The sequence below is a fragment of the Mus caroli genome, chromosome 3, assembly GCF_900094665.2.
Source record: "Mus caroli chromosome 3, CAROLI_EIJ_v1.1, whole genome shotgun sequence".
Classification (NCBI taxonomy): Eukaryota; Metazoa; Chordata; class Mammalia; order Rodentia; family Muridae; genus Mus; species Mus caroli.
The window spans coordinates 115229659-115241587 of NC_034572.1; the positions used below are offsets into that span (position 1 = coordinate 115229659).

Below are 11929 nucleotides of genomic sequence, written 5' to 3' on the forward strand. Positions count from 1 at the left end.
CTTGCAAGTGACACCTGGCTGCCACTAGGCTCAGTGACAGAGGTGGGCTCCTGGATCCATTCCCAGCGTCCAGGAAGGGAAAACACAAATTGGAACGTCCGAATGTTTATTTTTCAGTTTCATTTTTTGTTTTTCTGCGCTTTGGAGGAATTCGCTCAAACCCACTGCGGGCTTCCTCAACGTGAGAATCATCCCTTCCTGGAACCCCGTGGCTACAGAAGTCACGCTCAAATTCTCTCAGGCTTCAATTTGCAGTTCCTCGGTCACCTCGGGAACGGGAGTGGGGTGCCAAGTGGCCTTTAGACTTAATCCAGGGCCCTTGTCCATGGCGGACACGTGCATTTACTGCACCGCCCTGTGCAGCGGACCAAGGGGACTAACAGAATGATCTGCTAGCCACTCCGTGTTCAGGCAGAGCTTTAGAACTGCCCTCTGCTACCACGAGTGGTCCAGGGGCTTTGATACATCCTCTGCTAGGGGCTCAGCGTACATCAAAAGCAGAGGAGAAGTAAGACTCCCTTGACTTTCAACTGAGGTCCCTTCAATGAGACTCCTTTCTCCCCAGCCAGCCACCCAGGCTGGTCATCCAGGGATCAGCCCGGGAGCCTGGGTCTCCGCAGTACCTGGATCCGCCTGCGCCGAAGGGGCAGCTCGGTGCTCGGCGGCGCTGTTGAATCACGGTTGAGTCACTCCTTTCGGGGTCTCGGAGTTTCCTACGGGAGGGGAGTGGGCGGGGCAGGGGTGTGGACTGATAGGGAGCCGCCCACCGCGAAAGCGAGTGACCCGGGCCGGGGGGCGGGGAGTCGCGAGCTTCGGCGGAGGCGGCGCGGGGTGTAGAGGAGCCGGTGTCCGCGCGGCCCTTTATAACGCGCCCCGCGCCGACCCCGGCAGCCTGGGTACAGCCGGTACCCATCACTCGCTCCCTCCGATCGCTCCTGTAGCGTAGCCTCCGCGCCGCCGCTGAAGCCCCGAGACCTCGCCTCCAGCCCTTGGACATGGCGATCCTCGTGCGTCCGCGCCTCCTAGCGGCTCTCGCGCCCACGTTTCTCGGCTGCCTCCTCCTCCAAGTGACCGCGGGTGCAGGTGAGTGGCATTGGTCCTGAGAAGCCCGGGGCGCACCGCCCGCGGGAGACAGAGAACCTATCTGGCTAGCTGAGGCCGGGGGGGGGGGGGGGGCTGCTCTGGTTCCTTGGGGACACCAAGGTGTCCGGCTGTACCTGTGGATTTGGCTGCGCTCGCCCTGAGGATTTAAATGAACAATGGGATGGAAGATAGTTGGTGCCCCACTCCCGGCTGTTGTCACTGCTAAAGATGCCTGCTTTGTGCGTCCACCGCGGTTGCATAAGATAAAACTGAGATGCCAGCTTTAACTCTGAGGGAGAGCTTCCTAGGATGTTGGGCCCTTGAAGGTAGCGGGCTCGTGGGCCCGCCTTTGCCAAAGTCGGCGTGCTTTGCGCTTTGCGTGGCTTGCATGTTATCTCTGACAAGGTGTGCGCCTTCCCGTAATAAATAGGTGTTCTTGTGGCCTTTGGTTTCGGTCTGATAGAAGCAAGGCTGTTGTAAACTCAGGCAAGACCCACATCTACCCAGTGCTGAGTTGAGGCAGAGGCTGAAACCAGGGAACTTGCAAAAAGAGACGTTGATGACAGCATTTTAATGGAATAGCATCCCACCATGTGACAGGTGCCACGTGGGCTGCACGTCTGCCTAGCTCTCCTTGAGAATTTCAGTGTAAAGATATTTTAGATTACAATGGGAAAAGTCCGGCTAGACTTTTTTTTTTTTTTTTTTCGTTTATGTGCATTCCTGACTCTCACGGGTGTGGGGGACGAGCCCTGTTTGGAACTTATTCAAACCCTTCCTTGTGGCCTCTCTTTGAGTCCAACTGCTCTCTGGCACCTTGGGCCCTCCTTCTGTGTCGTTTTAAAGTGGGCTTTCCCTGGAATAGTTTAAAGAAGGACTTCAGGATCTTCAGCTCTTTTCACGGATTGCAGTGTGGGTGTTGCCTAGAGGACTATTTGGGCCTGAGGGAGGGGGTTGGGGGGGGAAGGACACACACACACACACCCTCTGTTCTTGACAAGTTAGCAACGTTTTTTTGTGACTGACAACAAAACATGTGCTCCCTTTGACGGCAGAGGCTGGGAAAGTGTTTAAGACGTTAGCACAAGGTCGAGACCACAGAATTGGGTGCAATTAGAGATCTTTTGTGCTTATTTGTAGGCATTCCAGAGAAAGCATTTAATTTAACTTGGATATCAACTGATTTCAAGACAATTTTGGAGTGGCAACCCAAACCCACCAACTATACCTACACTGTTCAGATAAGGTAAGCCAGGTTAAAATCAAAGCAAGATAGCTAACAGCTTTGCACGTCTAGCTCTTGTACACTAATAGGGACTCTTTGAGGCCGGTTGTTGGATGGGGCTGTTTACCAAATGGTAGAGTTGTCATGGTAATCTGCTGGCTACTGTGATGTTTCATCAAATGGAAACATTCCATATGCTAAACTGATATGACAGGAACTGGGGGGGGGGGGTGTTGTACCTCTGTCCCTTGAGTGCTTACCAAGCACACCTAAGTCCTGGTTTAGATACTCAATCCAGCATAGAATTGTCACCGTGGTCACTGTGTTGCTCGGGGAGGAAGTAGAAGTAGAAATTCAGTGACTCTTAGCTGTACGTAGGGAGTTCCAGGCCATCCTACAATACGTGGGACCCTGTATCTAAATATGCAGATACATACATACATGACATAACGTCTGGTTCTTTGAGGGCAATTATAAGAAAATTAAGTGCATATAAGCTGTAGAGGGGTGAGCCCACTTACATAGGCACATAGTGTGCTTTGGGATCGACCGCAGCTAGTCTCCTCTAAGCACCAATGCCCTTTTCTGGTTACTAGCTGTCTAGACCGAGCTGCTGCAGACACGTCAGGGAGAAGTAGGAGGAATTCCAATGTCTACACTGCCCTGAAGCAGTGCTTGATTCATTAATCTATGGACTCTGTGAATTAAAATTTGGTTGTACACACACGATCTCGGTGAAGGCCAAATTCCTGAGTCATTGAGCTGCTTAGAAAACACTGAAGGATTTGTCTGCATCCTGTGCCGTCTGGGGCTGTTCGGCTCACTCAGCCCTGTTCACTGACTGACAGCTCTCGAGAACAAGTGATTCGGTGCTTTTTATCTAAGTGGTAACCAGGGTGTGCCAGGTGCCTTCCTTGATGATTTTCACATATTCTTGGCAAGCTTTTGGTTTCTGATCGATTCTAGGAGATGGATAAGGAACTTCAGAAACATGCCTGGTGTGGAAATTGTTTTAATAGTGACAATGTAAAGGACCCAGGAGTATCGTAGGCAAAAGGCAGGCACATTGTAACCCTTTGTTTTTCCGTTTTAGTTTATGTTAAACCTTATTTAGCACCAGGATGCAACTCTCAGGGGTGGATCCTTTAAATGACTTTCTTGTTTTTCAAAGTGAGCTCTCTGATAGATATTGCCAAACCAAAAGGGGAGAGAATTTGTGTGTGTGTTCATGCATGCATATATGCATGTCTAGCTATGCATAGCTAAATAGAGATGAATCTTATAATCTATAATTACCATCACAGTCAAACTTATCAGTTCAAAGGCTGGTGATGCAGGCCAGTTGTAGAGTTCTTGTCTATCGTGTACAAAGCCTTGGGTCCCATCCATTACCCATGTCCACTCTGCTCCCAATCTTGTTGAACTGGTCGTGATGGTACGCTGTAATCCCTGCACAGCTGGCTCATATGACGCAGGAGGATTAGGAGTTCAAGGCTACGTGTTTGTTCAAGGCCCACTCGAGCTATAGAGTGAAACGCTGACTTAAAACAAGTTCAAACCCTGACAGTTGAGAGTTATGAAAGTAGTTAATTTCTCTTATATAGATCTGACATTTACATTACCCTTTCCTTCTAGATATGAAGATTAGGTTTTTCAGAGAAATGGTTACTTTCTAATATCTTGAATTAATTCGAACAACATTGGGAATATATCTTGGGTTGTCTTGATTTTTAAGATAGAAGCTGTATTGGTTGAAAGTTTTGGAGTTTTTAAGGTGGTCACCATTGAGGTGAGCATGGCTCATGATCTGCAGACATCAGAGCTGAGGACACAGCTTGGGGATCCCTGCAGACCTGGGTGTCTCACTGCTCAGGTCACCTTGCTCAGGTCCTTGCTGCTGAGCTGGGTGATCCTGGAAGCATTGCCATTAGTCAAGGCCTGAGACCCGAGCTAGCCTTCACCCTTCCCAGGAGAAAGAGGATTCCAGGTCTAAGGGGAATCTGGAAAGCCGGGGCTCACACTGACTGCTGGTGGTACCTGCCCAGGCTACCTGGAACGGAGGTGTGCCACTTCTTCAGGGGGCTCTTCCAGTCTGCTGGGAGGAAGGGGGCAGCTCTGCTCATCCTTTCTCCTGAATCTCCTTTATTCACCTCCCTGAGGAGGTGGCACCTTATCTAGGGAACCCTGTCCCCCACACCCACCCACGCTGCTGGAGCTTGGCTGTGTGATGCTGGCCAAAGGGCAGCTCTGAGGGACCCAAGCCCCTTGGCTGAGTGTGGACGGTGTCTTCTCTGAAAGCAGGCTCAGTGGTAATTGGGAAGCATCAGAGGCCCAGCCTTAGCACTGTGCCATGGCTCGTGCTGTCCAGTCCATAGTGTGTGTTGAATTCCAAAGCTGAATTTAGAAGCTTCCAGACACAGTCTCTAACTCAATGAGTGAATGTTTCTTTTCTGTTGGAACTCCTCAGTAAATTGGGGGAGGGGGTGGGATTTATTTTCAAATTTGGGGAGTTTTTCCGCTAACCTAGAGGGACCTTGAAGACTTTTAAAGTGGTTTGTGCTCTTAGCAGCACCTGGATGACCTCATTGGAGCTGTCTCCTCATTGACCTGTTGTCACAGGGTGATGTATGCCTACATTTTATTTAGAGAGCACATGGTCCTACTTGTAAGCTGGGTCAAACAAAACACTGCATCAGGCGTATGACTTCACCCAGAGCCCAGCCACTGAACGACTTGCTTGTCATATGGTGGAAAGATACCATTAAGGTGTCGTTAGCTTTTGGAATAGCAAAGATGTAATCAAGGTACATTTTGATCATTCTGGATCCAAACTGCCTCTCTATACTTATCATAGAAGAAAGTTCAAAAGTACGAGAATCTAAAATATTTCAATTTTAATATTAGCTTTCGACTTTGAGGATAAGGGATATGTGTACCTATGTACTCGGGTTCTTTCAAAGGGCTTTAGAGAATCCTCATTTGTGCCTCTTCTGTGTGGATTTAGATAATTTTATCTGTATGTGACTCCCCTGCTCAATGTTTTATCATATTATACATTGAAGAACTTTATTTTCAGCAGAAGTTTTTCAAGTTATTTCTCTTCGATGGTGCCTTACAAAAGAAAGATCTGTCCTTTGCCCTCAGAGGCTCAGACTTTGTTAAGCAGGCATTATCTGTATTTTTTCTCTCTGATCTTTGGTGAGATGTGTTCTCATTCTCGTAGGTAAGGCTAGCATGTGGTATAACGAAGCAAACAAACCCAGCTCTACCACGCGTGTTAGCGTGTGACTGTGAAGGCTGCTTAGTGCCACTGTCCTTCCATCCTCACGTACATCAAAAATAAAATAAAACAAAACCAAATAAAAGGTGCCCAGCAGAGCTAACCTGGTTGCTGGGTGAACTTGCATTCGTACTTCAGATGCTCTTCAGGTTTTCCCAGTTGGGAGCGCAGAGCACTCCGGTGGAAGGCCGTCCATCCTGCTAGCCACAGACCCTAACCTCCCATTTCTTTTCCTCCTTCCTCCCTTTAGCGATCGATCTAGAAACTGGAAAAACAAGTGCTTCTCGACCACAGACACCGAGTGCGACCTCACAGACGAGATCGTGAAGGATGTGACCTGGGCCTATGAGGCAAAGGTCCTCTCTGTCCCACGGAGGAACTCAGTTCATGGAGATGGAGACCAACTCGTGATTCATGGGGAGGAGCCGCCATTTACAAACGCCCCAAAGTTTTTACCTTACCGAGACAGTAAGTAGCTTGGTTTGTAATGCCTTCACTCTTGGTCTAGGCTTCTGTATATATATGCTTGTGCTTCGTGACCCCCTACTAGCCATTAATTAGATCTCTCTATCTCTCTCTCTCTCTCTCTCTATCTGTCACACACACACACACACACAAACGAGGAGAGGCATCTTATAAGTGTCTCTCTCTCTCTCTCTGCAGATAGGCAGGAGGTTCACAGAATATGAACTCGTGTCTTGATCACTGTGTCATCTACTCACTTTCTCCTCCAGTCTGCCGCCACTTCCTACCAGGAACCAGCTGGAGGGTGCGCTAAAGCTGGGGTCGTGGCTTTTCCTCAGGCTACTGTGTCATATGCTGAATTTTATATTCTTTCATCAGACCAGGGATACTAGTTTAGAATTTTTCCTCCAACGAGCACAGATCCACAGGGAAGCCACGTGCGCCTGAAATTGGGCTTGTTGGTTCTTCAACCAGCTGAGCCGAGAGAAGCCAGCATGTGCCAGCTTCCCGCCAGCCTCCCTCATGCTGAGTTTGAATGTGTAGCATGGTTTCCCACCTTTGTCCAACTGTGTGAGCCTGCCATCTAACAAGGAAATCTTTCCCCCCACCCTCTCTCTCTCTCTCTCTCTCTCTCTCTCTCTCTCTCTCTGTGTGTGTGTGTGTGTCTGTATGTCTTCCTTTCTTTTTTCTTTCCTTCCATGTTTCAGAAGTAGACATTTCACAAGCTTATGCAGCACATTAGGAAGACTAAATCCCACTTCTTTTGCAAGGCCTGCTGGTTAAAACACAAGTGTTGTGGTTTTGGTAGTCCCCATCTGTCCCCTTCTGATTGCTCAGCAACATGGATGGTGAGAAGGATGAAGGGCAATTGAGAAGATTTTACTTCCGATGTTTACTCTAATGGTCTAACTACCCAGATGAATTTAGCTGCCTTCCTGGGGTCCCCACTGACAAGCCTCTCTTCGGACTCCTTTTTATTTTTACCAGTGTGCTTCTGCATGACACGCGAGTGTCAATCGTTCTCCCCAAGCCGTGATTCCCCTTCATACTTCTTGAGCTTTCAGCAGTCCAGACCAAATCCTTAGTCACACACACACACACACACACACACACACACACATTGTTCTGTGATTTGCACAGAGTGAGGACTTGTCTGACCATCACATGTGATGCACAGTTACCTCGTGTAACTGAATCAGGAACCAAGAGCTTAAAATAGATTGGGTGTGGGATGTGTCCAGAGGTTGTTGCAGGAAAACATTAAAAATTAATAAAATTAGAAGGTGACAAATGTGCACATAGTGGACTTAAAAAAAAAAGTCTATGTGCCTGGTGTATGTTTGTGTATCATCTGTAACTCAGTTCCAGTGATCAGATGCCATCTGACCTGTGGACCCTAGCCATGTATGTAGTACACACATCCATACAACAGGCAAAACACATGCATAAAAATAAAAAAAATATATTTTTAAAAGTCTTAAAAAAAAAAAACAGATTCCTCGAAACCCTTCCTGGGCTTCCCAGCCTCTAATGCATTGTAGCTAAAATATGGAAGCTTGGAAAACTTCTTGTCCAGCCTGGTAGCCATAACTCACACATGGCTACCAAACTTTTGAAATATGGCTAATGTTGCCAAGGTGAGAAATATATGCCAGTTTTTGAAAAATATAAAATATCCATAATATCCACTATATTGAGTGCATGTTAAAATGCCAGTCTGTTAATGAACCTAATAAAGTATATAATTAAAGTTAATTCCACCGGCTCCTTCTCACATTTTCTAACATCTGCAAGGAAGGGCCTCCTTGTGCTTCCAGAGGACAGCATGGCTTGCTATGTGTTGAGACTCAGCTACAAGACCATCACCACTCCTGCTACTGGAGCTGATTCTGTGCAGGTGTTCTGTATGAGCGATGGAGGAGCTGTCAGTTATGATAACTAAGTGATCTTTTCTTTGTATTGATTTTAATTTCTAAGCAAGGTAATTTTTTTTCCATTTCAGCAAACCTCGGACAGCCAGTAATTCAGCAGTTTGAACAAGATGGTAGAAAGCTGAAGGTGGTTGTAAAAGACTCACTTACATTAGTCAGAAAGAACGGTACATTTCTCACCCTGCGGCAAGTCTTTGGCAAGGACTTGGGTTATATAATTACTTATCGGAAAGGCTCAAGCACAGGAAAGGTAAGAGATTTTTCCATTTATTTTATGCCCCCCCCCTTTTTTTATAGATCTTTGATTCTCCACAGCATGCTTGCTTCCCAGTTCAAATATGGAGGAATGAGGGTTGACGCGGTAGTGTGCATAACAGGTTCTCCTTCTGCCTGTCATTGCTGAACCTTCTGCCCTTGGGCAGGGTCCTTTCAGAGATTCCAGTCACACAGTCAAGGAGCTAGACCAGACTGTCCTCCCCCACATCTTCATATTGGGGATCCCGGGGTGGGGGTAGAGCAGAGATAACTTATTAACTAATTTGCATATGTGTGCACATGTGCATGAATGCATGTACGGACATGTGTACATGTGCATGAGAGTTTGTATGTGCATGTGTGTGTGCGCATATGCATGTATGTGTGCGCGCATGTGTGCTGCTTTGTGACGCTGGGCAGTGTTACCCAGGACCTTGTACACTAGACAAGTTCTCTACCACTGAGTTGCATTCCCAGCCCCCAAATGCCCCTTCTTTGGTGATTCCATCTCTCTTTTCCTACAGTAAAAAGGGGCTGAACTGGGCTAGGTGTACTGTCTTTTTAGCAGTCATCAGGGGTTACCGATTAGCCAAGTGACTTCTAATCTCTCGTGCGACAATGATGTCTGCATGGACTTAGAGCCCTGGTTTTGCTTTTCTCGGTGATTTGAGAACTCTGTCTTTTCACAGAAAACAAACATTACAAACACCAATGAATTCTCGATTGATGTGGAAGAAGGAGTAAGCTACTGCTTTTTTGTACAAGCTATGATTTTCTCCAGGAAAACTAACCAAAATAGCCCAGGAAGCAGTACAGTGTGCACCGAGCAATGGAAGAGTTTCCTGGGAGGTGAGTGGCCATGGCTGTCAGTGCCCTGGGAGACTCGGCTGCCCACATCAAAGCCAACATGTATCTCTTTGTTTCAAACATTCAGAAATGAGCTTAGGGTATCTTAGGGTGTCTTTTTGGATTCTTCATTCTCTTTGGGAGCATTTAGGAATGATTTCACATTGTTCCCTTGGTCACTTCCCTGGGCACTTGCAATGGGCCAGATTCTATAGGGTACTGAGCATGCAGATTACAGCTAGGACTGAGAACTTAGGTACCAAGTCACAGCCTTCTCTGCCTGTTTTTCCTACTGACATGATCTGAGGGGCGTGGGCACAGGGGAGGAGTAGTTTCTGGACCAGTTAGTTACTGGAATGTCAGATATTTCAGTGCACCTATGATGGACTGTTGGTACAGGAGCTGTGTGTGTGTACATAAATACACTCTCTGGGTATTCAGTGTTGTGACTAAAAGCCTGTAAAGATCCCTCTGGGCCCCACAGAGAAGGGGCTCTGCTGTCAGAGGAGACGAATAAGGGGACAGTAGCTATGGCCTGGCTCTGTTAGAGTTTCAAGTCATTATGCCAAGTAGGCCAGACTTGTGAAGACAAATACCACATCTTCCTCTTATACGTGGAAAGCTAGATTAAATGTCTGTACATGTATATATTTATATATGTGTGTGATGGGGTCATGAAACTAGAAAGGAGACCATGAGAGAGAAGGAAGAAATATAAAGGGGGGGAGCTAATAAAACAGAAGTGCTGAGAAGAGGTGGGGGATGGAGGGGCTATCTAGGGAAAGAAACCAGAAAGAGACCAAGGGGCATGGGGGCCAGGGATAAATGAGAACAAAGTCTAATTACATGTTCTTTATAAAAATACCATAATTAAACACATTACTTTGTATGCTGACCTAAAAATAACTTTTTAAAATGCAATAATATGTTTAAGTATTCTGCCTTCTTGCCTCTGTTAACAGAAAGTTCTCTTTCCATTGGAGCCCATTCCCACTCTGGGCCAGCCAGCTCCTTAGCCACAAGCCTCACTATTCCTGTCCCTAAGCCCTACACTATCTAGTTCTGCCTGTTTCCCTGCTTCATCTCTTATCCCAGTAGATCCTCTACTACTGTCTCTTCGTCTCCGCCATCAGCACTGTGCACCCCCCCCCCTGTCTTTCCCATTTATCTTCTGTTATAATCTCTGCCACCAAACTCAGGGTAGGTTTTTGGACTACATTTCCAACATGTGTTCTTCCATCCATCTCCCGTGGCTCCTCTCTAGTCTAGGAACCTTGGGTAGCTCATTTAATGCTGTAGCCACTGTCAGTTTCTCTCAAGCGTATGAGGTCAGGTAAATTCTTAATCTAAGAATAAGAGAAAGAGTGGAAGAAATAAATGTCGGGTTTCAAAAAGGCGGGGCGGTAGGATTTGGGGTCACGCCCACCGGCAAGTGGGATTCGAGCCTCCATGTTGACTTTACGTTTTTGATTTATTTATTTTTGTTTGTTTGTCTGTTTTTGCTTTTCAGAAACACTCATCATTGTGGGAGCAGTGGTGCTCCTGGCCACCATCTTTATCATCGTCCTGTCCATATCTCTGTGCAAGCGCAGAAAGAACCGAGCAGGACAGAAAGGGAAGAACACCCCGTCGCGCTTGGCATAGAGGAAAGGCTGAAGCCGCTAACGCTCACACTGCCTGCATGGCACTGTTGCAGAGACCTCTGATGGGAACCGTGCAACATGGAGCGTGGAGCCTGCCGATCCTAGCTCAGAGGCTGCCTTCATGGCCTGTTACTCCAGCTAACGCTTTGATTCCAACACTAGCATTTGTCACTTTAGGACGAACTGAAACGGTACAAACTGGTTAACACTACAGCGCCTTTTGCACAAATGCTTTAGATTGTCTACACTCAGGAAGACACTAGGTCACCCAGGCAAAGCCAGTGGACAGATGCCTTTCATATAACCTGGGTGGGCTTTTGGAAAATCTTTGGGAAGTTGATTTCATATGCTGTAGAACAGTAAAGTGGGAACTGGGCGGACTTTTCTAACAGTCGTACTTTTATAAAGCGGTATTTGGGTGTTTTTTCCCTCGAATAGGTACTTTTGGAAGTTCAAAGCAAGTGGCAAACTTTCTTATAAACATGTTAAATGCAGGATATTTCTGCTTGGGGCATCTTTGTGATTTGTACTTTCCTACAATTTAGCACTTTAACTGACAATGATGGGGTTTAAACATTTGACAGCCAACTCTATTTTTATACGACTACTATACAAAGAAACTACATATAGTTTTATGATTTAAGGTACTTTAAAATGTTTATTGTTAACATTGTATATATTTACATAAAATTTAAAGGTTTTGTATATGGGATTTTCTATTTATATAGCTTCTATTTGTATATATTGAGATAATTTATTTAATATACTTTTATATAAATAAAGGTGATCGGGAATTGAGACAATCGCATTTATATCTTCCACTTATTATTTACTCCTTGGTTTTCACATTAGGTGACTCTGTTGCTGTAACAATTGACCTTATCAGTCTTAGTGGCTTACAATATATACTTTTCGCTTACACTACGTGTTTGTGAGTGTTGGTAGGTGGTAGCTCCTAATGAGCTCCTTCTCATTACAAGGCCCGAAACAAAGCAGGGGTCTCCATTGGATCAGAGCAAAGGTGAACACACACACAGACATGTGCATGCACACACACATGTGCATACACACACACACATGCATACACACCCCCAAAAAGCACAACCATACCAAAGCAAACAAAACAAAACAGGCTACTACACCTTCCATGTTTTTTTGTTTTTTTGTTTTTTTTTAGTTTTTCGAGACAGGGTTTCTCTGT

The 11929-nt window shown here is 46.3% G+C and overlaps 1 protein-coding gene across 2 annotated transcripts; it reads left to right on the forward strand.

The window, feature by feature from the left end:
• The first annotated feature begins 351 nt into the window (after positions 1–351).
• Positions 352–11531, forward strand: F3 (coagulation factor III, tissue factor). Of its 2 annotated transcripts, XM_021158224.2 has the most exons (7): positions 352–508; positions 892–1083; positions 2224–2329; positions 5839–6056; positions 8056–8234; positions 8929–9088; positions 10596–11520. In XM_021158224.2, the coding sequence occupies exons 2-7, from the start codon at positions 996–998 to the stop codon at positions 10727–10729; spliced, it is 885 nt and encodes a 294-aa protein (XP_021013883.1). In that variant the 5' UTR covers positions 352–508; positions 892–995; the 3' UTR covers positions 10730–11520. The 2 variants fall into 2 exon arrangements, with proteins under 2 accessions (XP_021013883.1, XP_021013882.1); XM_021158223.2 differs by lacking the exon at positions 352–508 and having other exon boundaries at positions 794–1083; positions 10596–11531.
• The last annotated feature ends 398 nt before the right edge of the window (positions 11532–11929 follow it).

Coding starts and splice junctions, on each gene's coding strand:
- F3 (XM_021158224.2), top strand. CDS start 996: ATGGCGATCCTCGTGCGTCCGCGCCTCCTAGCGGCTCTCGCGCCCACG. Junction 8,235..8,928: donor AAGGCTCAAGCACAGGAAAG/GTAAGAGATTTT, acceptor GTCTTTTCACAG/AAAACAAACATTACAAACAC. Junction 9,089..10,595: donor ATGGAAGAGTTTCCTGGGAG/GTGAGTGGCCAT, acceptor TTTGCTTTTCAG/AAACACTCATCATTGTGGGA.